A 27,407-nucleotide genomic window follows, 5' to 3' on the forward strand; every position below is an offset into this window, starting at 1 on the left:
CTGGAAAGACAGGCGACGAGTATCTACATTCCCCTGGGTAGCCTGCCCATTCTTCCCTCTCCAATGACACAGTCAGGGGTAGGACAGGAGGACAGTGACTAAACAGAGGAGGACACAAGACAAGCAAGGTGCCACATTTCTGTCCTGAGGGTGAGGAGCCACCTGGAATGCAGCACTGATGAGATAGTGACAGAGCCCACAGAAATGTTGAAGACACTTAATAGGGACAGGCACACTGATACAGGGTGGAGTAGGGTGTGCAAGCTTCTATACTTCCTGGACCAAGCAACCCAGTATGGGGAGGGCTGGGGAGGTACAGGCCTAGGTGGCCACTATGAGAAAAAACAGAAGGGAGGCCACTATGAGAAAAAACAGAAGGGAGGAAGAGGACTGGGGGCAAGCAAACAAAACAGAGAAGAGGTGGAGGAGGAGGGTGAGGAGCCAGATGAATCTGCAGAACTGCAGAGCAGGTGAGGAGTGGACAAGAGCCCACAGGAAGATGTTCCACTTTTCTGTATTTTGGGGTTTTCCAAATTATCTGTGAGGGAGATGTAGATTTGTAATGATGATTTATTTATTTTTCCTCATGAGTCTGGAGATTGAACTAAGGGCCTTGCACATGGAGTAATGATAGCTTTTTAAAAAACTCAATAAAAGTGGTGGTGGTGGGGGGAAGGATCAAAATGATATAAAATGTTAGAAAAGATTTCCTCTGAGATGGGGAAGCTACTGATGGTTTTTCTTTCATTTTCTTCCACTTCTCTGTCCTTCCCAAATTATCAAGAATTATATGAATGATTCTGATAACTACAGGGGAAAAGAGTACCAGAGTACGAAAAAGAGAGAAAGGAAATGAGACTGAGGAGGGCTAGGGAAACAGGGAGAGGATGAAAGATGAGGAGGAAGCAAGAGGGGAAGGACCAGGTTAGGAAAAGTAGGGCCTGCTGCCCGGAAGCAGCCCGCTATGAAGAGGCCTCCTGGGGGCGCTGGGTAATGGGGTTTGTGCGGTGAATGTTTGATGAAAAGGGGCTGCCCTGCCATGCTGGATGCTCTCAGGTCAGCAGCAGAAAATCCTGCTGGGCAGCTTCTGGCAGTTGGCACTGCATTTTCTGTCCTCTCAGCCCATCCAGGATACCCTCACCAGACCTACCTCTGGGGGGATCCTTAATTCCGGAGAGGAAGCTGTAGAGGGAATCATGGCGGACATATTGTATGGTTGAGGTCCTTAAGAGGGAAAAGGGAGGATCTAGCCACACAGCTGGCAGCCAGGCTAGTAGCAATAAGTGGCTTGTTAGCATAGGAGAAGACAACTAAAGACATCTTTATTGTTTGTTCCCAGGGTGGGAACACCAGGACAGGGGTAGAGCCAAGAGAATGCAATCAGGAGTAGAAAGGAACAAGATGGAGCTACAGGGGGTCGGGGGACTGGTGAGAGCTATGAGAGGGCAAGGTAGGGCTCAGGATGCTGTAGCTGCAGCGACAAAGATGTCCTTGTAGCCCTTGATCTCCTTGACCTCATTGCTGCTAATGAGGACTTGCAGCTGGCGGGGTCCAGTCTTGATAGGATAGAAGTCCACTTGAATTCGGATGGTGTGTCCAGCCATCAGAGTCCCAAGGCTGAAAGTCAAGGAGAGCTGGGAACTGTGACTGGTTGGGTGGGTGATCAGGACCCCTCCCGCTCTCCAGCACCACCAAGCTCCACCTTTCCTGAGGAAGGTGGGAAAATGGGAGAAAAGAGGCACCATCCAGAGACTGAGGAGAGTCCTATGATTCCCATGAGGCACTGCTTCTCAGAGATCAGCTCAAGAGGTGGATGGATGGCTTTACTTACTCTTTTACTATCTGCCCGTTGATGAGGCCACTTCCCTCCAGCACCATGATGCAGTTATTCAGGGCCACCATTAGGGTATTGGTGAGGGTGATGTGGACTCTCAGGATATTGCCCACTTTAGCCCTCTCAGAGACCTGTGTAGAGAGGAGCACAGGTATCCTGGGCAGCTAGCCTCATCTCTGTACTCTATTTAATGACCTTCCTCCCCCATCCTGCTCATGACCACCAGGGACTGCTATTCAGAGCTTCAGTGATGCAGTTGGGAGAGAAAACTAAGAGCTGAGGATGTTTGAGATTAACACACTGGCCTCTTTTAGAAGGTCAAGATACCTCAGGAAGCTACCACCAATCAGGAATAGGAACAAAGTTAAAACCTCTTTCCCTCTCCTCCATCTAGTTCAAGATACCTACTAGATTTCAACTGAAGTGCCAGCTGCAAAGAGTTAGTGGTAGCTAACAGCAATTCTGTGTTAAACAGGATCCCAAGGATAAATCCAAAACAATCATAGTGGATTAGTAGTGTTGGCCCAGTTACAGGATAAAGAAGGAGTGTCATGTGCCACCCATGTGCTATCAGTGACATCATTCCACCCTTTTGCTCCATCAGGGAAGAAACAATGAAGCCCATGGACCTGACACAGCAGTCCCAGACCCCAGACCAAGTTCTATCCCCTGTGCTGGGTACCTCCATATACATCATCAGAACACACTCTTGAGTTTTTCTAGGTGTATTCAGAGCTTCACTCTTGAGGTTGGTGTCATGGGTTGACAAGACTTGGCCTGTGAGTGGGAGGCAGGGATTCTGTCCTACTCATTTCTAGAACCCCTGTGCCTATGATTGTGCCAGCTACATGATGGATATCAGTAAAGGAGTCATGAGCTCTGATCACCCCAATAACAGTAGGGGCATGTTCTGGCTTGGCCAGAGAATCAAGGAGAAGGAATAACACACCCTGACTTATCTGGAATTCAAATAAAGAGCCAAGTCCCTAATGAGGATGTCCAAGTAAAATAGGTTAAAATAACTTTAGAATCCAGCAGTCACACAAATCATTCCTAGGTCACCTACTGATGGGGACCAATTCACAGCCCACCTGCCATTCTGCTATGTTGCTTCAGGGCCTTGTTGCAACCAAAGCTGTCCTCCAGGTAACAAGCAGGGGCCCCATCTCAGCACTAGGCTTGTGTCTGCACATGGGCCTACTACTTGCCCCACCACCGAGGCTGCCCAGTATTACTTGGCCAACAACCTGACTGTGGGCCCAGGTGAAAACCATGGAGTGGGCCAGCAGATTTATGATCAGATCTAGAGCCTCCCAAATATCCTTCTGGGTGGGGTGGGTCCTGATGTTGACAAAACCACCAGGTATAGAGCCAGGTTTGGACGAGACAGTGGAAAAGTCTTTGGGAGTGGGAGGGAAAATGGGGTAAGGAGCCTCCAGGGAAGGAAAATACTCATAACAGGAAATGAGGAAAACCCCTGCCCTCCTCCACTTCCCCTTCATTCCTTCCGAATGCAAGAGCCATATCAGGATCTTGCACAGGTTGCTCCCAAACCTGAAATCTGAGGCTCACTTCTCATTTTTCTTATCACCCTTATCAGCGTCACCTTTTGAATTTCACCTTATGGTCTCTCTCAGATCTGCCTGCTCAACTGCATCTCCTAGTCACTGCCTGTCTTGTTTCTTTGCCTTTGGAAAGCAATTTCCTTATTTAAAATGACTTCATGTTCATCTCATTTCTCCAGACAGCACCTTCTTGTGCAGCCTACACAAACTGTCCCCTCTCTGAGATGTTTCCAGGTCTTGTCCTGTACTCTATACAGAGCATAAGAGACAACACCATACTGTGTTGGTGTCTGAGGCTGGCACAGTATCTTGTTTGCTATTGAACCCTCAGCCCCTGTGTTTGTGAGTCAGAGACCCACTGGGCCCCCATCTCTGTCCAGAGATCTCACCTCAATAGATAAGAGGGGAGGCTCCAGAGAGAGATCTTTTAAGACCAGCATGGACCGCCCTGTCTCTTCAACTTCAGCAATGCCAGACACACGGATCAACTTTTCATCAGTCAGCTTATTTCTGTAGTTGTTGTAGGGCAGGAGGAGTGGCCATTGTATCTCTTGAGTATAGATAAAAGAAGAAGAAGAAAAAAAAAAACACAGAGCTGGAGCTGGAGCTCAGAAGCAGAGCTCTTGCCCAGCATGTGTGAGGCAATGGGTTTGATCCTCAGCACCACATAAAAATAAATAAAATAGAAGCATTCTGTCCATCTACAACTATAAAAAAATATGTATTTAAAAAAAGAAAAGAAAAACACACACACACACACACACAACAACAATATTCTGAGACTAGGGAATGGGTAAGAGATTTGAAACAGGGTGGGAGAGAGTGGGGAGGAAGAGAAAGAGAACGAGAGAGAACATGCTTACCCTGAGACTGTCCCCAGAGCTCACTGCTATGTATCTCCTGGTGGGATGGCATCAGAAGTATAACAGCTGGCATTCGACTTCCTACCAATGGCGGCAGCCTCACTGTGCAGCGTGTGTGTGTGTGTGTGTGTGTGTGTGTGTGTGTGTGTTGGTGGGGTGGGGGCAGGGATTCTCTGATCTGACTGGAACAGCCCAACCTTGTTCGTGGACCCAAAGCTCCCCTCCCTATAGGTGTCTTCTCAGGCCTGCCTCATACTCACCCTTCCCAACACTCACCCTTCCCAACGTCCAGGCTCAAGTGCACCATCTGCCTCCAAAGGGGCTTCCGAGTGCCACCCCCATGCAGCAGGGGCTGTGCACAGAAGCGCACCACCAGTCTGATGGGACCCCTGGGGTGGGCTCTCTCTGGTACCCTCCAGACATGCAGTGTAAGCGGCACATCTTGGCCCCACACTGGCATCCTGGCCAGGTGAAGCTGCAGCTGCACTGGTTGATCCTCAAAGACCCTGGACCCCAGGAGATCCAGGAGGAGTGATGAAGCTCTCTTTGGTCCCAGCATTTTCCGGGAAGCCTTCATGAATACAGACCGCTCCTCAGGGGATCCTGGCAGAACAGAGACACAGCAAAGACATCCATGGGGAGGGGTGGAAAGAACCAATGACCTTTCTGGGGAAACTAGCAACTCAACTCGCAGCTCTCCTCCTGAGGCTCAATTCTGTCATCTATAACCCCGGGGATTTTACCTGCTTTCTTCATACAGTTGAAAAAAAAATATTGGGTTAAGTGAGTTGTTGAATGTAAGCAGAGCACTACTCTTTGTCATCAACATTGCCACCAACAACACCATCATCATCATCATCAAGGCCAGAGGCTTCTCCCCCGACCAGCATCTTTCCAAAGACATACATTAAGCCTTTTAAATAGAGCTTCATACAATTCACAATAGCTAAACTATGGGGCCAACCTAGGTGCCCTTCAACAGATTAATGGATTTAAAAAATGTGTTTTACACACACACACACACACACACACACACACAATGGAGTATTACTCAGCCATAAAGAATGATCTTGTGACATTTGCTGCTAAATGAATGGATCTGGAGACTATCATGCTAAGTGAAATAATCCCATCTCAAAAAAACCAAAGGTCAAATGTTTTCTCTGATATGTGGATGCTAACCCACAATACGGGGGAAGGATAGTTCAGTGGATTAGACAAAGGGCAAAGAAGAGAGAGAGGGTGAATAGGAAAAGGAAAGACAGGAGAATGGATCTGACATAATTTTTGTATGTACATACATACACCACAGTGAATCTCACCATTGTGCACATCCACAAGACATTAATTTAAAATAAAAATAACTATGGGCAAATGGCAGAAAGATTGACAGAAGGAAGGCAATCTGGGGTGGGGAAAGTAAGGAAAAGGAGAGATACTAGAGTCCTAATTAGAATAAGATATGTTCCATGCTTGTATAATTACATCAAAATGGACTCAACTGTTATGTATAACTAAAAAGAACCAATAAATTTTTAAAAATAAGTAAAAAGGAACATTAAAAAATAAATAAATAAATAGTGCAACATAGTGGCACATGTCTGTAATCCCAGCAGTGCAGGAGGTTGAGGCAGGAGGATGGTGAGTCCAAAACCAGCCTCAGAAAAGTGTGGCGCTAAGCAACTCAGTGAGATGCTGTCTCTAAATAAAATACAAAAAAGGGCTGGGGTGTGGCTCAGTGGTTGAGTGCCCCTGAGTTCAATCCCTGGTACCAAACAAATAAATAAAGCAAGCTTCAACCCTTGCCCTTGGTGGCTACTCAATATTAAGGCTGGACCCAAAATATTCCCATACTGTGGACTCCTCTAGAGCAGTTACTGTGTGCCAGAGGTCAGTTCCCTGTGCATTCTGTGAATTCTTCATTTAACCCTCTGAGGTACTGTTATCCCATTTTACAGATGAGGAAGTAGAGGCACGGGGATGGTAATACTGTTCAGGCTTTCGTGGCTAGAGCATGGCAGAGCCTTCTTTAGTTCTCAGGCAACCTGACTCCACCCCAGCTCTCTTTATGGGGATGTCCACCCCCTCCCACAGGCCCTGAAGCCCTTTCCTTCTGAGTGTCCACCTTCCCCACTACTGCTACCACTACTGCCAGGGACACAGAAAGATGATGGTATAACACTGAGAAGAGTTACCAGATAAAATATAGGATATCTAATTTAAATAGAATTTGTAGATAAACAACAAATAATTTTTAATATTTGCATGCAATGTTTGAAACATACTAAAAATCACACCCAGTTAAATTTGCATTTCAGATAGTGAATCCTTTTTAGTATGCCACATACACCATTGGGTATCTACTTATACTGAATTTCTTTTGTTTATCTGAATTTATCTGGAATACAAATTTAACTGGGCACCCCGTATTTTTATTTGCTAAATCTGACACCCATACCTGAGGGTCACATGCCCAGGGTCCAGGATAGTCCCCTAGGAGGAGGAAGTGAATACATAGTAATGGTTTAAACCTGAAGCCATCTAAGTTGGGGAGCAGTAGAAAGGTGTTTTCACCCGCCCCCTCCTCTCATCCCCTGCCCAAGCACCTTCCAGATACTTGTAGGAGCCAGTGATGTCTTGGCGCTGGTCCGACCCTACCATCTTGGTGCTAATCTCCTTCCCGATGGAACTGGTGTTGTGGGCCAGGATTTCCTGGGCCTCGCCGTCCCTGAGGAGCCAAATAACTTCATCGGCATTCACCTCGGCATACACAAAAGGGGTGTCATACGCCAGGTGGACCTCCCCTTCCTTAATGGCCCTCACAGAGGCAGGGCCACAGCAGAACAGCCCTGTGGAGGCAACAGAAATTGTGGGATATGACTCTGACACCTGGACCAATGCAATTAGTCATGGCCATGGGAAGTGGGGAAAAGGGTGGGCAGTTGACACTGATGACCTGTCCCCTTGGGGAGTCCCCCAGGTACCAAGCACTTTTGAGCCCATTAATTCATGTGATCCACCTTCTGAAGAGGCCATTGCCATCACCATCTTCCCCATGTCACCGGTGAGGAAAGAACAGAGCAGCCCAGTGACTATCTGGGTGATCCCTCTGTCAGTCATAAGGTTAGACCCAATCCAAAGCTGTCTCAGCTATGACTCTGGGGAGGGGGTAAAGTGAGAACACATGGCTCCTCTCTGGCCTCCTGTTCTCATGGTCAGTCACCCTTGTTGTCCTCCTGGGATCCTGCCACCTCACGCACCGCTGCTGGTTTGCTGGGGAGTGGGGTCCAGAACCTGCCACCCATTGTATCCTGGTGGGAGATCTTTTCGGATCATCCAGCACTCATTCCAGACATGAAAGTTCCTGTAGAAGGGAGAAAATAGACTGGACTTAAATTTCCTAAGGATCTACCAGGTACCCAATACTAGGCAGAGTGCTTCCTATCATTGTTTCTTTTCTTTTCTTTTTTTCTTTTGATTAGAAAGTAATTTCAACCTTAAAGTTGCAAAAAAAAAAAAAAAAAAAAAAAAAAAAAGTACAGAGAACACCTATATACCCAATTCATCTATTATCAACATTTTCTTCATTTACTTTCTTTCAATATTGATACAGATATGTACATTCATACTTCAGTATGTATTTACTAAATATGGGGATCTTCTCTTACATAACCCTGTGCAGTTAGCCAAACTTAGCACCTCTTCAGAAGGTGGATTACATGAATTAATGGGCTCAAAAGTGCTTGGTACCTGGGGGACTCCCAAAGGGGACAGGTCATAATACTTTTATCAAATTTATTGTCTATATTCCAATTTTGTCAGTGGACCTAATAACGTCCTTTATAGCATCCTTTCCCAGCCAGTATAAAATTTAGTTTAGGATCACATTGCATTTAGTGATCCAACATCTTTAGTCTCCTTTGATCTTGGAACAGTTCCTCAGCCTTTTCTTCTTTTATTACATTGACATTCTGAGAACAGTATTTGTTTATTTTACCAGAATGGCTCCCATTTTGGGCTTGTCTGATCTTTCCTCATGATTAGATTCAGGTTATTCATTCACAGACAGAATTCTCCATAATATGTCACTGCTTCTTGGGTCAGAGACAATTCACATTGAAGTATTTATTCCTCCCTGTCTGGGGCACAGCAAAGATCTGTTCCAGACAGTTCCCCTCACCATATTTTGTCTTGTTTCTCAGATGGCAGCATCTCTGCATTTTGGTCATAGTAGGTGTCAATCGTCAAGTTCCCATCCATGTTGTGTGCAGAGTGGAAATTAGAAACCACACGAGTTGGAACACCTAAGCATCTCATTACTAATGAGAAGAAAAAGAAGAAAGAATTGCTAAGTGCAAGTCAAGCATAATTATTATTTTGTATAACTTCTAACTTTCAAGCTGGTGAGAAAAAAAAAGTCAATATTCTTGTAGGTCCACACCTGTAATAACTCCTTTATTCCCAGAGCACCATACCCAGGCCCAGAACCCTGCTATGTACTTGCCCCATCAATGGTGTCCATCACACAAGAGAAAGAAATAATTTGATGGTCACTTAAAACAGTAATTATGGATCAATTTATCATTTAGGGCGTTTTCTACACAAAAACTGTCCAAGTTAAAAACAGAAAACCTAAAACATCTAATTAGAAAGAAATTTAAATCTATGGTCAGTTTCCAAAGAGAAGCTGAGTGACCTTAATTAAGTGGCTCAACTTCTCTGGGTTAGTTTTCTTGCATGTAACAAAATGGAGTTGGACCAGATGATTTTCAGTTGTAAACTTCTGGGTCTAACTGGGCACAGTGCCTATAATTCCAGCAACTCTGAAGTCAGGAAGCTCAGAAGTTCAAGGCCAGCCTTAGTGAGAACCTGTTTCAAAATAAAAAGGACTAGATATGTAGCTCAATGGCATAGCACCCCTGGATTCAATCGCCAGTACAAAGAAATTTTAAAAATTAAATTAAATTCTGGATCTGTGGGGCTAGGGTTGTGGCTCAGTGGTAGCGCATTTGCCTAGCATGCTTGAGGCGCTGGGTTTGATCCCTGGCACCACATAAAAATTTAAAAAACAAATAAAATAAAGGTATAAAAAATTGGGATCTGTAATTTTACTTGAAGACAAGAGTTGTGGGAGAGAAGTAGGACATTAGACAATGGATGGAAGGATATGGTAGAGTTTTAGAGATACAATAGAAGATGCTATCAGAGACAAGGAAAAACCATCCGGAGGCAGTGACCATCTTTGATAAGGCAGCACCGCCCTCTTGTGGCTTCTTAGGATAGTACTACAAAGGTTTTTTAAAGCTGAATTAAGATGCCACAAATCTAGAACACACACACACACACTCAACCTGCCCAAAGTCAGATGAAATCAAGCCAACAGCCAGGCGTGACTTTGTAACCTTGTATAACACTTTGGTCCCATCCCGCCTGTCTCCTTCTCAGGAGGAGCAGCTGGTGCCAACTGACACTGCTGGGAAGTTTACAATGCTTTGACATGTTAGAGGTCTGCTGAAAGAGATCAATCCTTTTGTTTTGATTCGCTGAAGAGCCATCAAGAAATCTATAGTCACCTATCAAATCCTAGCACACTTCCTGTGAACAAGACCTGGGCTGTAAGTGGCCAGAGGCAGCTTGGCAGGAGCAGCTGTTCCCACTCAGTGGTCTCAGAACTGGCCTGTGAGGGGTCAGGGCTTGGAAATGGAGCCAGGCTGTGGACCTAGTCCTTCTCCTCCTGACCCCAGAGGCTGAAGACCTGAGCCTATCTCCATAATACCTGCCTGGCCACTGTGGCAGACTTCCCAGGCCAAGGCAAAACTAAGAATACTAAGTTCTGGCAGAGCCTCAGCCCCATTTCACAAATAGGCAAGGGAGGCCACTTGATTGGACACTCAGATTTAAACCTCTTCTCTCTTTGGAGCACTTGAATGTAACTGCCGGTCTATGCTGACCCTCTCAGAAAAGCCTAGAGCTTTGGCCCTTGTCTCTGTACTCCCTGTCCTGTGCTCCTGCCTCCTCCAACATAGAGTCAACCTGTTAGTTGAGCAAATGTATCCTGGGCACCACGGTATGACAAGGCAGCCATGTGGAAGGTCTGCTGGCCGACATGGGGGAGACAGGCAGACCTCTGTCTCTCCCTCGAATTCACAAATAATCTGGCCAAGACTTTGCCCTGAATTGTAAATGACTGATAATGCATAAAATCTCAATGCTCCTTAAATATAACTAGCAAGGTAATACATCTCTAGTTGCCATTCCTCATGAGAGAGAAGCCTCCATGAGGTAGCTATCCCAGACCATCTGCTTGCACCCCAGCTCCCTGACCTTGTTCCTTGACTCCAGGCTCACCTTGAGCTAAGAAGCCAAATGGATGGCAGAAAGAAGCCATTTTACCTCTGCTTTGAGAACACAAGCTGCTTTATCCAGGTGGCTATGTTAACAATCTCACTATGCCATCAAGGAGACCATGGAGTGACTGCAACAAGTCGACCCTCCAAGACTGCATAGCACATTGGTTAAGAGCATGCATGCCCACAACTCCATGGCTGTGGGGCCATGGGCAAGCTACTGAAACTTTATGAGCCCAGTCTCAAAGGGACATGGTGAAGATTGAGTGATTCTTCACTCACCAGTGCACATAACAGAGGCAAAGACCCAGCACTGTCCATACTTCACAGGCTGCCCACCCCTGGCTGACCACTGCCGCAGGATGGCCACACTGCCGTTCCACTCCAGGGGGCTGACACCCTTGGAGTAGTCCTCTCCCCAGTTCCCTTGCAGCACGCCGCTGTCATCATTGCTGTTGATCTGCAAAGCACAGACAAGTGGGTTTCCATAGGGCCAGGGGAAACCCAGACTATCCTCAGACAAGGGCAGGAAGCCTCTATCCTTACCATGGCGCTCACCACCCTGCACACATACACCACATCATTCCGCTGGGAATAGTCTTTGGATGGGTTCTTTAAGAAGTACAGGCTCTTGTTCAGGATCTCAAAACAGATGTCTATGATGTCTTCTTCAAACTTCCAAGACATTTCAAGAGAGAAAAGAGAGAAGAGCAAAAATGTCTAGAATTCTGAAATTTTGAGTCCCTGGCAGACTTTTAGGGAGGGTGTGTATGTGGTGGGGATGTAGGGGCTAAAGATAAGGCAAGGTGCTGCCTTCCATGAGCTTATAAACCAAATTGGGAATGTATTAAATTTGGAATTGTGAAAAAGTAAACTAGGTGGCTCTGATAGAAAATGCAGAGAATGCAGAGTCAGAGACCCTGTTGACTGAAGAGAGCAGAGAAGGCTTTGAACTAGTGGGCTTGAATGGATGGGGTAGACAGAAAGTGAAGAGAGTGGGGAACATGTACATGAGGTCTTTGAGCATGGTGGGTCCCAAGGACTTAGGTAGTCCCTTATCTGGTGGACTTGTGAGACCAAAAAATGATCAGATGGATCCGTAGGGATAGGGCCAACAGGGGGTGAGGGGAAAGATTGTGACAGGTTTTGAAACCAGGTAGAGGAGCTCAGAGCTGACTCTGTAAACACTGGAAAGTCCAGTGTAAACTTCTGACATAGGTTTGCAATGTGTGTTTGTGGCATGTGTCTAATACACTGGTATCATCTCAGTTTCAAATTTTCCACAAGTTGCCATACTTGGAGAATGGACTTCCTTCAGCAAGGCTCCCAGAGCTTACTCAGCTCTTCCCCCTGTGGTCTGTGCACAGGACTGAGGTAAGAAAGAAAGAAACTATACCCACCACGGTTGGTGATAGGAATGGAAGTTGTTCAAGCCCAAGAGCCCTCTGTACAGGACTGAATATTTGATGTTATTGAAGAATTACTATTCCTCTTTTTTATTATTGTGGATTTTTCAAAAGGAATCATTTTTTGGAGACATATTCTGAAGTATACTGGATTGAATGATAAGGTTTTGCAATTTGCTTCAAAAAAATTCATGGTGAAAAAAGGATTAAAGGAGTAAAGACCAGAGATGGGCATGTCTTTCTGGGCAAGGGCAGGTATTAAGCATTTCAGCCTTAGCGGGTCACGGCCTCTGTTCAATAACTCAGTTCTTCCATTGAGCACAAAAGCATCCCCAATCTCCAAATGAACAAGCATGGCTATGTTCCAATAAAATGTTATTGATAGACACCAACATTTGAACTTTGTATAATTTTCAATGGTTCTTGTGAAATTCTTTTCAACAACTTTCAAATGTGAAAAACATTTTTTATTTGTGGGCCATACAAAACAGGCTGTAGGCCACAACTGACCCATGAGCTATCTTTTTTCAAACCATAAATTGGTCACTTGTGGAAACTAGTGGAAACTGAGAGATAGATACATGGACATTTATTATACTCACCTGTCTACTCTGAATATGTTTTAGTTTTCCATAAGAACATAAAAGGTGAAAAAGGAAAGGTATCTCCCTCCTCCTTCTTCCTTGTCCCTCTCACTGGAAGGGAAATTGACCCAGCAGCTCATACTGTACCCTTTGTTGCTGTCCTTCATGAACTAATAGAGTTGTAGTGACCAGCCTTAGGAACCCCCCCAGGGGATCCTATTACCTGCCCGTAGTTCCAGGGCCAGGAGGTGACGAAACTTTCACGACCCTTGTAAACAAAGCCATAATCCTTCATGATATACTCCTGCAGCAATATTTCACTTGGCAGGTACACGTCGTCCTCTAAGCAGTAAAGATCGCAGAGGGAACAAAACCCCAAACCAAAAAACAGAGCAATACAATTAAAAACCAGTAATGACAGTAGCTCTCTGAAAATCGGAGGAGTAGTCAGTGAATTGATGGCAACAGATATTAAGAATGGATCCCCTTAAAAGTTTAGCATGTGCTTCTCCAGAGGCCAGAAGTGTAATTTATACTTTAAAAAATATAGATTATAAAATTTATAAGCTTATTAAGGTTTTCGAAACTATTGATGGACAGAAAAAAGACAATGAAAATCATTCATTCCCATTATTCAGAGACACCCATCATTACATTGTAATATATTCTGTCCACTTTCTATGACATGTATTTAATACAATTACAAGCATATCATTTTCCAATTTCGGAACTAATTTTGTTTGATGTCATCCTATGAATATTTTCATGGTGCCATTAAAATTTCTTTATAAAGGTGATGTTTAGTTTGAGCACATGATACTATGTTACATTGATATAGACTACAATTTATCTTCTAAGATTTCTCAATTTATCTTTCTAAGATTTCCCCATGGATCAGGTTAGCATTATAACCTTTGAGCAAGTCCTACCTGCACTCCATGGGTTAAAAAGCAGGATGAAATTCCCCAGTGGGTAAGTCACACTTTGACCTTGGTCCCGAGAGATCTCTATTTTCAGAGTGTAGTGGCCAATGACTGCATTGGCTGGTGTAAAAAGCGAGACTTGGAGAGAGTTGGAGTCAATGGTGAAGTCAGAAGCACTCCAGACTTTCTCTTGCCGGGCCTGTGTAAGTAAGAACGAGGCTCGTGTTCCCAGCAGCTCTGTGGGCTCAGGTCCTATGTAGGAGAAAATGACCCCAAAGGGAGGTTCAAAAATCTATGTGGTATACACAAGCATATCAGATAGAGCACTAATCTCCAGGATATATAAAGAACTCAAAAAACTTAACACCAAAATCATCATCATCATCATCATCATCATTATCATCACCATCATCATCCAATCCAATGGGATAACAAACTGAATAAACACTTCTCAGAAGATATACAATCAACAAATATATGAAAAAATGTTCAACATTTCTAGCAATTAAAGAAATGCAGATCAAAACTACTCTAAGATTTCATCTCACTGTAGTCAGAATGGCAATCATCAGGAATACAGGCAACAATAAATGTTGGCGAGGATGTGGGGAAAAGGTATATTCATACATTGCTGGTGGGACTGCAAATTGGTGCAACCATTATAGAAAGCAGTACGGAGATTCCTCAGAAAACTTGGAATGGAACCATCATTTGACCCAGTTATCCCACTTCTTTGTTTATATACAAAGTACTTAGAATCAGCATACTACGTGATGCAGCCACAGCAATGTTTTTAGCAGGTCAACTCACAATAGCTAAACTATGGAACCAACCTAGATGCCCTTCAACAGATGAATGGATAAAGAAAATCTGGTAGATATATACAATGGAATATTATTTAGCCTTAAAGAGGAATGAAATTATGGGATTTGCAAATAAATGGATAGAACTGGAGAATATGATGCTAAGCAGAATAAGTCAATCCCAAGAAACCAATGTCCAAATGCTTTCTTTGATATGTGGATGCTGATCCATAATGCGGGGCAGGGGCAGGGGAAGAATGGAGGAACTTTGGATTGGGCAGAGGGGAGTGAGGGGAGGGAAGAGGGCATGGGGGTAGGGAAGATGGTGGAATGAGAAAGTCATCATGAATGGTGTGATTTTACATAGTATACAATCAGAGATATGAAATGGTGTGCACTTCAATTCATTTGTGTACAATGAATTGAAGTGCATTCTGCTGTCATGTATAACTAATTAGAACAAATTAAAAAATAAAATAAAACAGGAATATTACCTATCAGGAATATTACCTATTTTTTAAATCTTTGTGGTATAAGATTCCTGTGGCCTGGAAGAATCCTCACCTTTCCCATTACTTGCTAAGTCCTTTAGTTTAATGCTTTTACTGCCATTGAGAGTCTTTGGGTAAACCACTTTAGATCTCTGTGCCTTTGTTTCACTTTTTTTTTCCTTACCTGTAAAATAGAGATTATAATAGCACCTACCTGAAAGTTTCTCATGGGGAATAGATGGGATCATGGGTGAGGTTTTAGCACAGTGCCTATGTACTTAAAGTTGGGGTGTTATGACCACAACTTCAGAGTTTGCTGAGCTGGCCAAATCTTTCCTTAACAGCAGGGTACTGAGCATGAGGGTCCTGGGGTATCCCAGGAGAAGAGGGGTGAGAGCTCCTCAGAAAGAAGAGGCAGGGATCCTGCAGACCAACTCTACTGATGTCCACATTTTGAGGGAATGCACAGAGCCTAGGAGGACGAGCTCACCGGTCTCAGCCACAAAGGTGATGGAGTCTGTCTGGGGCTGGAAGGGTCTGTTGAAGTTCAGCTGGAGGTTGAAGAGTTGACCTCTGCGCACAATGAGCCGCTTCAGGCCCATCTCCTGTGTGTGGTGCCCTTTGTTGTTCCTGGGGCTCTGCAGGTCAACAGACCTGAGCTCCAAGGCCGCCACTAGGGGAGAAGAAGGGATGGGTCAATGCCCAGCTGTGACCCTCTGGGTATAGGTGTCCCCAAAGTTTCTCAGTCATTTCTGAAGACCCTGACTCTGACAGGTAATATTCCTGTTCATTCTTAGCCCTTCTGCCTCCCTGCTTCCTAATTTCATGACTCAGCCTCAGAGGGCAATTCAGTAGGCCCTGGCCAGTGATGAGGAGGATTTCCATTCTGATAACCTCCACACCTGGACCCAAAGCCACAGTGCTGGAGGATTAGGCTACCCAGAAGGCAAAATGATTCCAGATAACTGAAATTTACTTTATGATCCTGCTGACATAAGAATAAACATATTAATAGTTTGTAGAAATGAAGTTGAGCTGACTGAGGCTGGGGCCTCAACTCCAAGGCATGTTCCTATTTTAGGACACGAGGCAGGCTTAGGGTTATTTGTAACTTATTTCTTGCTTCTCAGTCATGTCCCAGGTCTCTGAGGAGGGCACTGACTGCTTTCTAGGATGTACACGTAGTGTATGGTAGTGAAAGTCTCGTAGCATGCTGGCTCTGGAGTGACACAGCCCCAGGTCGCCACCTTGGAAAGTTTTCTGTGAGACCTTGAACAAGCCACTTATGTTGCTAGACGTCAGTGTCCTTATCTGAAAAATGGGGAGGCAATCATATTTCAACTTCATGGAAATGAGAAGGTCGTTAATACCCACGTATTAAGAAGCCTCAGATTGCACACTTAGCTCTTTTTGCAGTTGTATACTGTGTTTACTGTCAATGAAAACCTGTTAAGTCTTTCCCTTAGTAGAACACCAAATTGTCCTAGTGAGGGCTGGGATTGTAGCTTAGTGGTAGAGCACTTGCCTCATAAGAATGAAGCACTGGGTTCGATCCTCAGCACCACATAAAAATAAGTAAACAAAATAAAGGTATTGTGTCCATCTACAACTAAAAAATAAAATATTTAAAAAAATTATCCCAGTGAACCGCAACAGGAAATCTCCCCCACCCAGGGCATTTGGAAATGTCTGGAGACATTTCAGTTGTCATGACTGGAGAGAGGCTGCTATTAGGGTCTAGTGGGAAAAGGCCAGGGATGTGGCTAAATAGCATCCTAGAGGAAAAACTCTCATTTGCTTCCAGTTAGTTTTTGTACCCTTTGCATTCTGAACTTCCACAAAGGTTAGTTCTGTTTTTCCATCTCTCCTGTCTGAAGTTTTTGAATCCTGATTTTTTTTCACCCAAATATTTTACTTGGCCATCTGTGGATTGGCAAAACTGTCTTTCTCCAAGTAACTGGTAATAAGATGGTTCTGAGCACCAGGGCTTAAGTTGGGAGGCTAATGGAGTATCCTCAGAGCTGTCCTCCAGGTTGACACTGAGCTATTAGGAGTACTCTGGGTATAATTGTTCAACTAGCAGTGACTATATTTAATTCTCTATGTAAAAATAGTTGAATTAGATGTTTAAAAATTTTAGTTGAAGTCTAAAATCAAACACAGCTTTCACATTTCTGTCTTTCCCATAAGTTTGTCAAATGTTTAGCTGAAAACAGAATGTTCACTGAGGTTTCTTGATCATCCCACTGGGAACAATCTTCCCTTGGGGTAGATTCAACAAAGGTGAATTACTGAACCAAATGATACAAAGTTTTTAAACCTCTTGATGTAATTCGAGCACTTAAATAAATATCCCATTGAAACCAGAAAATTCAAGAAAAGATCTAAGACAGGTGGCTTTCAGTTTTTCAACAGCAATTTTTAAACTTCAGATCCAACCCATTAGTAGTTTGTGGAATAAACTTGGAGAAAGGTGATCACTATTAAGAAAAATAGATTAGAAAATATCACAATGCATCACACATAGGAAGAACAAGGATACTTTTTAAATTTTATTTTTATTGGTACATATCATGATACACAAAAGTTGGATTCATATTCATACTTGCACATTACATAATTTGATAATCTCATAATCTCATTCCCCATACCTTCCCTTTCCATCCCTTCCTCCCTCCCCTATTTGTTCTACTCTACTGATCTCCCTTCTGTTATTATTATTTTAATTAGTGCATTATAATTGTGTGTGTATATATGTATATATATGTGTGTATGTATGTATGTGGGATTCATTGTGTATATGCATAGGTACAGCATAATTTGGTATTTCATCCTCCAGTACTTCCTCATGTCCTCCTGTCTTCCCTCTCTTCTTCATTCCCTTCCGCTACATATTTCCCTTCTATTTTTGTGAGATCCCCCTATTTTAATTCCTTTTTTTCTCTCTCTCTCTCCTCTCTGTCTCTGTCTTCCACATAAGAGAAAACACTGGACCTTTGACTTTCAGAGTCATGCTTATACTCTTAGTATGATAGAACAAGGACAACTTTTTGTGTAACTGAGCCACGATATAAACCAAATGTAGGTCATAGTCAAAACTCTGAAAGCAACAGGCCTAGATTCTGCTGGAAACCGTTTGAATCTCATTGGTTCCTGAGGGGCCCGATATTTTCCTACCAAGACCACTGAGCCTTCCCAGGAAGCCTCTCATTCATTCTATATATACCTCCCAGGGGCCTGGCCACCTGGAAACACACGTACCCAAAAGGCAGTGATGAGCACTTACCTTCCCTGCACAGGAGAGAATAGGGCCAGGGAAGCCTTTCCTGTTCATAGCTTGAGCATGGTTCCTAAGGGTAACCAGCTCCAGGTTGGCTTTATGTAGCTTCTCTCAGTTTGGGAAGGAAAGGGGAGGAGAAGAAAGATGTCTTCCTCTCCTTTCCAAGGTTGCAGTGTACTGAGAAAATGCATTTTCCACAAGACACTTAGGGTTTTTTTTTTTAATTCCACTTAATATAATTATGTATTTAGCTCACTGAAGGGCTTTTCATGTCAAGGAGATGATGACTTAAGAGAATAAAAGCAAGGGCTTCCAAGGGAGACAGAAAAGAAAGCCAAGAGGATCAGGAAGAGGTTCAACAATGCAGGAAATCCAGCAGGCTCAATTAGTGAAAACATGTCAGCACCCACAACGCCTGATTTGGCCACAGTCCCTTGGGAGTTAATGACATGAGTAAGAGGAGAGGTGAGCCCCAGAGACAAGACTCCTGGCGCTAATGAATGACTAATGCAAAGTCAAGGGTATAAAAGGATCAAATTGTATAATCATATCCTGATATATTATCAGCTTAAAAAAAAAAAAAGGAGACATTAAATCAACGATTTGTCTGCAGGGAGTTCTGAGAAGTGAAACTCCTGTCATCTGAGAAATCAAAACCTGAGACAGCCCTGCTCTCATGGAAGCCTCCATCCCACAACTCAGGTCTGGCTCAGAGGATAGGAGCTTTTTTTGCCTACTGAATATAATGCTCCACCTCTCACTCTACAATCACTTGCTATCACAACACTTTATTTTCTGTGGAACACATAATATTAGCATCTTAGAATTAGTTTCACATAAGCAAAGACTTCAGTCATCTTCTTGAACATTCCTCTAAACTTAGAATGAAGCATGGAATCTAATTTCAGAAAGTTATCACTAATGTCCATGGAATTCTTTTTTTAATATTTATTTTTTAGTTATAGGTGGATACAATATCTTTATTTTATTTTTATGTAGTGCTGAGGATCGAACCCAGTGCCTCACGCATGGCAGGCGAGTGCTCTACCTCTGAGCCACAATCCCAGCTCCATGGAATTCTTAACCAATGGCAGTCCCTCTTTGAAGCATCTTTTTTTTTTTTCTAGAGAGAATTTTTTTAAATATTTATTTAGTTAGTTAGTTAGTTTTTGGCGGACACAGCATCTTTGTTTGTATGTGGTGCTGAGGATTGAACCCGGGCCGCACGCATGCCAGGCGAGCGCGCTACTGCTTGAGCCACATCCCCAGCCCCCTCTTTGAAGCATCTTATGTGTCTAAGATAATTAATACTCTCACAACCACTCTGTGATGGAATGTTAATATTGTTTTTGATGTGCAAGAAGGTGCTGGGTAGAGCTGGGTTTCAAATCCTGGTAGACTGGCTCCAGAGTCTTCCTCCCTTTTAACTTCAAAATTTCCTGCCTTTCCTGGTGGATGCTCAGGGATGTTTGCTAAAGGGGCAGATGCATGTGTGCATGATATTTGAGGAGTAATCCATCAGAAGGGCAAAAACAATATATAAAAATGGCTGTAAATATTAAGAAGACAGCCTATGACACAGAAATGCAAACTAACAGAATAATGAGATCTATATCTGATCTATTTAAAAATATTTAAAAGAATAATGATAACCTATTTTATTGAGCATGTATGGAAATAAACTGTCTCATATAATAACTATGGGAGTTAAAGTAAATTCATAGAGAGAAAATCAGTTAATTACCATCAAAATTTAAAATGGGGATTGCCTTCAATCCAATAATTGTTCTTAAAAAAATGTTTAGTATAAAACATCTACACATGGGCTGGGGATATAGCTCAATTGGTAGAGTGCTTGCCTCGCAAGCACACAAGGCCCTGGGTCCAAACCCTAGCACCATCAAAAAAAAAAAAAAAAAATCTACACATTTAATTTCAATAGGGATATCTATTGCAGCATTGTTTATAAGAGCAAATATTAGAAACAATCTGAAGGTCCATCAATAAAGGATAGTAACAAACTAAACAAATCAACAAATGTATTAAGTAAATTGTGCTTATATGCCCGAAATGAAAAACTCTTGAGTTGTTACAAGTTCTTAATAGACTAACATGCACTGACATGGAAAGATTTCATGGAAAGATGTATGATGCTTTTTTAAAAAGCAAATCTACAGATAATACATTTTATATAATCTCATCTGTGTAAAACAATTTTATATCATCTAGTATTATTTGGAAGCTGTTGATCAAATTGTTCACAAGAATGTTAAGCCTAGATGTTTTCCTATATGGGGAAGGAGCAGGACTTGGAGTATATATATATATGCAAAGCTGGACTTGGATGTAGGGGAGAAGAGGGGATAAGTCTGTGAGGACAGTAGGGCCAGGATAAGGAGAGGCTTGGCTCCGGTGCTGTTTGGTTCAGTGGTAACAGGTATTTCTAACCCTCATGGGAGATAAACTGTTACATGTTTCTAAGGATAATTTATCAATATTTATCACAAAACAAAAGAAAGCCTTGAAATATCTATATCTTTTTTTAAAGAGAGAGAGATAATTTTTTAATATTTATTTTTTTTTTAGTTCTCGGCAGACACAACATCTTTGTTTGTATGTGGTGCTGAGGATCGAACCCTGGCTGCATGCATGCCAGGCGAGCGCGCTATCGCTTGAGCCACATCCCCAGCCCAAAACCTTTAACCCATAAATTTCTCTTCTAAGAATTCTTTTCTAAGAAGATTATCATTCATATGCAATATAAACAAAAGAATATTCATTGTGATACAAGTGTCCTATGAGAAGAGTTGAATACATAACCTTCATTCCTCTTACCTGATGTAACCAACAAAGAGGACACCAACAGCAACCACAACAACAAAAGAACAAAGAACCTGGGGAAAATGATGCCCTATATAATAAAAACTAAAATAAAAAAGATTGAAACAGTATATATAGATTGTTGTTAGGCAGTGAAATTGTGGGAAATTTTTCTTTAAGTTTTTCAGTGCTCTCCCAGCTTTTGATTTGAATGAGCATTCCTTTTGTATTTAGGGAAAAGCATTACTTTGATTAAAGACAGGTTTTTGAACAGGAGTGGCAGGATCAAAGCTGTACTTTAGGATTAATTTGGCTGTGGTGTTTATCCCAGACCAGAGGGGAAAAAGACAAGAGTGGGGAAGGCAGTGAGAGTTTTGGCACAATGATCTAAGCCAAAGACTAAAGAAGACTTAAGCCCAGGTGTTGTTAAGGGGAAAATGGGGACCACCTTTCATGTGTGAGGGACAGGCACCACAGGCATGTGGCAGTCTAATAAATGCACGGAGAAATGCATTGACTTACAGAGCTTTCTAAGGCCCCAGCTCGTGTGGATGAAGACTGGGGCTGGTTAAAGGAATCCTCTGCAGACAAGGTCCTGCACCATCAGGCTGGTGGTGAAGACCTGGGAAGCTCCAGGTGGAGACCACAGAGAGCAAGTTATATCTGGCACAGCCAACAGAGAGAATTAGCATCAGTCACTAAATGCCAGGTAGAGTCACTCCTTCCTTTCTGTCTTTGTCCCTCAGTTTTTCAGCTTCTTTTCTTTTTCCACTTTTCATTATTATTGTTGGTTTGGGGGCTTTTACAAATACTTCATTCTTTTTCATTTCCTCCCTTTTAAAAAATGTGAAAGGGTATATCTGTGTAAAAGCACATGAAGATTCCTATGTGGTAAGATAACTGCAGTGTTCTATGCCCCCTTAAGTGTGCAAGAATAAAAGTGTCTTATTAATAGCTCCTAAAATAACTGTTTCATGCCTAATGTACCATGCTCACCTCTGGACAGCCCCTGCCACTTCCCTAATCTCTGGGTCACTATTGTACCAGTTCTTCAAGTGAAACTCACCATCTACTTCCTCCCTGAAATCTTTCCCAAGCATTTCAGAATGTAGGGACATTTAGCACCTGCAACAAGTTTTCTATCTAGCTAATATTTAGTGTTATTAAGCTCCAGAATTATATGCATTATTTTCTTCTATTCCTACAACTCCATGTAACAGATAAGTAGAAAAATGATCAGTGGGATTAAGTAACTTGCCCAGTGTCATCTACCTAAAAGGCAGAAAAACTGGCATTTAAATCAATATAGTTTAACTCTAGAACCTAGCTTTTAATTTCTGGCTGGTGGCTGGTGTGGAGATTTTGACTGTCCTTACCCAATCCCCAAGTAACTGTTGTACTTTCTTCAAATGACAACATAATAAACGGACCTAAGAGCAGCTGCCCTGGTGAAAACACTGGCAGGCATCCTCCTCTATAAGGTTTCTGTGTAGATCCCAAGGAGTCCCCACAACACAATGAAAACCACAGCTCTGTCTCAACCTCCTCATACTTACATGCCAAAGAAGACACAAAACCTCAAGTAGCTCATGGGTCAGGACAGTACCAGCTCCAGGAATCCCCATATATGTCTCCCTGCTCTATAATTTCTAGGCTCTGAACCACCTATTTTTCAGTTCATCACTTAATACTATCTCGTTTCCTTGGAACATTATTTTTGCCTACTGGTGTTTATGTGATTACCTATTTGTTTACATCTGGTACTCAGCAATTAGAACAACTGCTGGCAGGAGAAAGGTGTTCCCTGGTAGGTTGTACAAGTTAGATTATTAGGTCTTCCTCCTCCTCCTCCTCTTCCCCTTCTTTCCTTCTTCTTCCTCCTCTTCTTCTCCTTCTTCTTCCTCTTCCTCTTCCTCTCCTTCTCTTTCTTTCTCCTCTTCCTTCTCCTCCTTCTTCATTTGTATTGAGGATTTAACCAAGGAGTGCTTTATCACCACAGACCTTTTTATTTTTTATTTTGAGACAGGGTCTCTCTAAGTTGCTGAGGCTAGCTTTGAACTTGTGATCTTCCTGCCTTAGCCTCTGGAGTCACTGGGACTACAGGTGTGTGCCACTGTGCCCAGCAGGTTATTAGGTCTTTTGCCTCAGATGTGACAAAGGATTATTATTCATAATATATAAAACTGGATGGAAATATTAAGACAGTCTTGCTATTATCATAGAAATGCAAATTAAAATGATGATTATATTTGATTCACTCAAAAATATTTAAAAGAAAAATAGTAACCTATGTTGTTGAAGGCGTATGGAAATGGGCTGTCTCATACACTTACAGTGGGAGTGTAAATTCAGATAGACCTCTTGGAGAAAAATTGGTTGATATTTATTAAATATTTAAAGTGGTTATTGCCTTTGATCCAACAGTTGGTCTTTCAGAAATCTTTCATACAAAAAAATTTGTACACATACACAAAGTGATATCAATAGGGACATTCATTGTAGCATTATTTATAAGGAGTAAAATTAGAAACAATCTAGAGGCCGATTGATAAGAGATAGTAACAAACTTAAACAAGTTAACCAATGTATTAAATAAATTGTGCTTATATGCCCAGAATGAAAAACTGTAAGTCTTTGCAAATTTTTGAAAGACCAACGTGCACTGACATGGAAATATTTCCATGATACACTTCTAAGTTTTTTTTTTAAGTTGTCAAATAATATGTACTGTATCTCATTTGTGTAAATTTTATTAAAATTTTTATATGATTTACATACAATTTTATATAATATATTATTTGAAAGCAGTTGATTAAACTTTTAACATAGTTTTTGTTTCTTGGGGTACCAGGGATTAAACTCAAGGACACTCAATCACTGAGCCACATCCCCAGCCCTATTTTATATTTTATTTAGAGACAGTGTCTCACTGAGTTGCTTAGTGCCTTGCTTTTTGCTGAGACTGGCTTTGAGCTTGTGATCCTTCTGCCTCTACTGAACTACTGGGATTATAGGCGTGTACCACCACACTCGGTTTAACATAGGTATTAAGTATAGGTGCCTTCCCATAGGGGAGAAGAAGGTTTGGGAATGTGTATGTATGCAAAGGGGTATTTGATTTTTAAGTTCTAATTTACAGAGTTTTTACGTTTTGCAACTGTGTGTAAGATATTTTTATTTTATTTTATTTTATCTTATTTTATTTATTTGGTGCTGGGGATTGAATCCAGGGCCTTGACATGCTAAACACACATTCTACCATTGAGCTACACCTCCAGCCCCAGTATAAATTTTCATGTATTGCTTGTTTGACAAAGGTATTCTGTTTTAGGGGCTGGGGATGTAGTTCAGTTGTAGAGTATGAATTTAGCAGGTACAAAGCCCTGGGCTCAATTCCCAGCACTCCCCCACTAAAAAAGTACACTATTTTAAAAGATAATGTAACATTTTAGGTTTACCTAGTTGAAGATAACCCAGAGGGAAGATAGTCTAGAATGTAGCACAAAAATACCCTGAAATGGGGCACACTTGAACCTTTTATCTTAAACTCTGAATTATATTTTAAAACCAGCACATTTTAATTTCTAATAGTGTCTATGATATTTGACTCAGAACAGGATAAACAAATGTATAACTCAAGTGAGATGATCTCTCCTGGCAGACACTGAGTTGGGTCCTAAACAGCAGAGGCTCTAAGAGGATCCTAAAGGGGCCAGGGACCTGAGCTCAGGAGCAGGAATAGCAAGTCTCAATGGGGAGCTGAGAGCCAGAGGAGAAACCGGACCAAAGAAGTGTCAAGGACCTGAAAAGAGTCCTCCCACAGCTCCAGGGCTAGCCACAGAAATCGCCTCTCAGGTACTCAAAGACACCTGATGGCAGGGACCAAGACTTTCCAAGGCTCCTTAGATTTCCCAAGGCTATCCCAGATCCAACATTTTAAAGAAAAAATTGTTCACAGCTTCAGATCGACAATGTATAGCTGTATGATCTGTGCCCCAAGGTTCAGATGAAGATGGGAAAATAGGAAGGAGCCAGATTTCACAACTAACCATCGTCTCCTGTTTACCCCTTATGCTCTCCAAACTTCTCCCCTCTCAGCACCTCAGAAATATTAAACAGATTGCCAGTACTCACTCTGCTCCATCTCCCTCCTTCTCCCGTCCGCCAAAGCCCTTCAACTAGTCAGCATTAGGATTCTAGACCTAATTGCCTCCCTGAGCATTTACAGTCATCCTACTAGAACCTTTCTTTCCATCCCTGAGTCGGGTGGGGCTACCACTTCCTCCTCCTCCCACCCCTTCTGTGAAATTTCCCGTTGTTCCAGGTGCATTTTACTTTAGGGAAGGAGCTTCAGCCTTAAGCCTTTAAAACATTTGCTAAAGGATCTTTTCCCTGTAGTCTCCTGTTGAAGCTGAGTAGACTTAGTTTATATGGAAAGCAAAGCTTGGCTTGAATCTGTCCCTTTGGACCTGTCCCTTCAAGCCTGGAATTGGCTCAGTCTGGCTTCCCCCAACAGTGTCAGTGGATGAGTGAAAAAACAGCTGCCCCGAGGAAGGCCAGAGACAAATAGTCACGAAAAAGGATTTGTACAGCCCGTTAGGACCCATAGGGCTTTTCCTCTTGAAGAAAAGTAAGGCAAGTGGAAATGGTGAATTATGCTATAAATTAAAAAGGAAGCTGGCGAAGTTTCTAAGGACAAGGGGGAAAAGCCTGTGATATGACGTTAACTGGAGGGAAAAGTAGGATACAAAACATTGCAGCTTACTCACCTGATAAGCAATGTTTAGAGACTAATTTTTAAAAGATGGAAGAAAATATAAGAAACTGTGGCCGGGCACAGTGGCTCATGCCTGTAATCCCAGTAGCTCAGAAGGCTGAGGCAGGAGGATTGAGAGTTCAAAGCCAGCCCTAGCAATAGCGAGGCGCTAAGCAACTCAGTGAGACCCTGTCTCTAAATAAAATACAAAATAGGGCTGGGGATGTGGCTCAGTGGCCCAGTGCCCCTGAGTTCAATCCTGAGTACCACTTCCACAGGGGGAAAAAAAAAGAAGAAAGAAAGAAACTTTCGTTGTCTAAGAGCAAAGGGATTGTGAATGATTATGATTTTTTTCTTTATATTTTACTAAATAATAATAAAAAAGAGTTTCTGAGCTTGGAATGTAGCTCAGTGCCGCAGTCTGGCTGGGCACAATTCAGGAGCCACTTGTCAAAAGAAATGAACTTTATTTTTAGAACACACACACACCGCACCACACAGCTCTTCAGGAAAACCCTCAGAGCCCAACTGCCACCACTGGCTTCCCACATGCCTCTCCACCTCCCCCACTCCTCCTGCTCTTGAGGCTGATTGGCTGGGTCATGTGGGCAGAGCCAAAAAAAGTCCCCCAATGAGCAGCTCCATGGTTTGAAAGGGCGGGGAAACAGTCCAATGAGCATCACCGCAGAGGAGCCAATTAGTTGGCAGCTAGAAGTTTACTGGGGCCTCTGTGAGCCAATCATCAGCTGGCAGCTGGAAGTTTGCTGGGGCCCCTTCGGCTGTGGCTCTCAACAGCTCAGTACCTGAGGCCCTGAGTTCAATCCCCAGAACTAAAAGAAAAAAATTCACAGTTGGAGTGTAAAAGAAATCAGGTAGAAAAAATGATTTTTTAAAAAGAGAAAATGAAAAAAGGAGTAGGAAGACCATGGCAGGAGTTTAAAGAGAGTATCCATTCAATACTCCTGGGGAGGGATTCAGATTGATCAAAGAGTAAATGCTGCAAAGAAAACACAAAGCTATTTACTTACATGTTTACTAATCATTGTGGAAGGCATGGTAGGATGCATAATATCCTGGGATAATCGTGTGATTCATTGCAAAATTCCTACACCTATTACAATCCAAACTTTCTGTCAGGTATCCTGCCTCTTTGAATGCATGGTGTATATTTGATAAATGTTTCCCAGTCAGACATGTTAAACTCATTCATTAACAAAGATTTACTGAGCACTCTGGGTTTTATTTTGTCAAAGTTGCTACACTTTGGCTCAGAAAAATAACTGATTACTAATGCCAAAAATAATTTATAGTAAAAATATATGCTCTTTTGAGGAAGACCAAATTTTCAAAAGTAATTTTTGTCATACGATTTCTAATTCACGTAAATGATATTTTGAATATAGATTTTTTTTTTTATTGGTGAACGGAGGTATAGATTTTGGCAAATTTCCTTCCTGTTATTTTGTCATGCACAGGTGGGTTGATTATTTATTTATTTTTTCCTATCAGAGCTGCAAACATACTGTATTCTTTCTTTCTGTCAGTCTTTTTTTTTTTTTTTTTTGTGGTGCCAGAGATTGAACCCAGGGCCTTGTGCATGTAAAGCAAGCATTGGGGAGCAGGAAGACGCGCCAGCCGCCCAGCCAGACGGGAGCAGGAAGACGCGCCAGCCGCCCAGGCAGACCGGAGGAGGAAGTCCGGTCCGGCCCCCAGCGCTAGTCTCCAGGAAGCCCAT

General features: G+C 42.6%; 1 protein-coding gene across 1 annotated transcript; it reads right to left on the reverse strand.

The window, feature by feature from the left end:
* Positions 1-1,457: 1,457 nt before the first annotated feature.
* Tgm7 (transglutaminase 7) lies at positions 1,458-27,407 on the reverse strand. The gene is made up of 13 exons (XM_076849393.2): positions 27,305-27,407; positions 15,307-15,489; positions 13,529-13,774; positions 12,823-12,941; positions 11,156-11,284; positions 10,892-11,069; positions 8,443-8,581; positions 7,523-7,626; positions 6,869-7,111; positions 4,539-4,865; positions 3,789-3,949; positions 1,832-1,965; positions 1,458-1,617 (listed from the first exon to the last, which is right to left on the reverse strand). The coding sequence occupies exons 1-13, from the start codon at positions 27,405-27,407 to the stop codon at positions 1,458-1,460; spliced, it is 2,226 nt and encodes a 741-aa protein (XP_076705508.2).

The sequence above is a fragment of the Callospermophilus lateralis genome, chromosome 3 (genome assembly GCF_048772815.1).
Source record: "Callospermophilus lateralis isolate mCalLat2 chromosome 3, mCalLat2.hap1, whole genome shotgun sequence".
NCBI classification, from domain to species: domain Eukaryota; kingdom Metazoa; phylum Chordata; class Mammalia; order Rodentia; family Sciuridae; genus Callospermophilus; species Callospermophilus lateralis.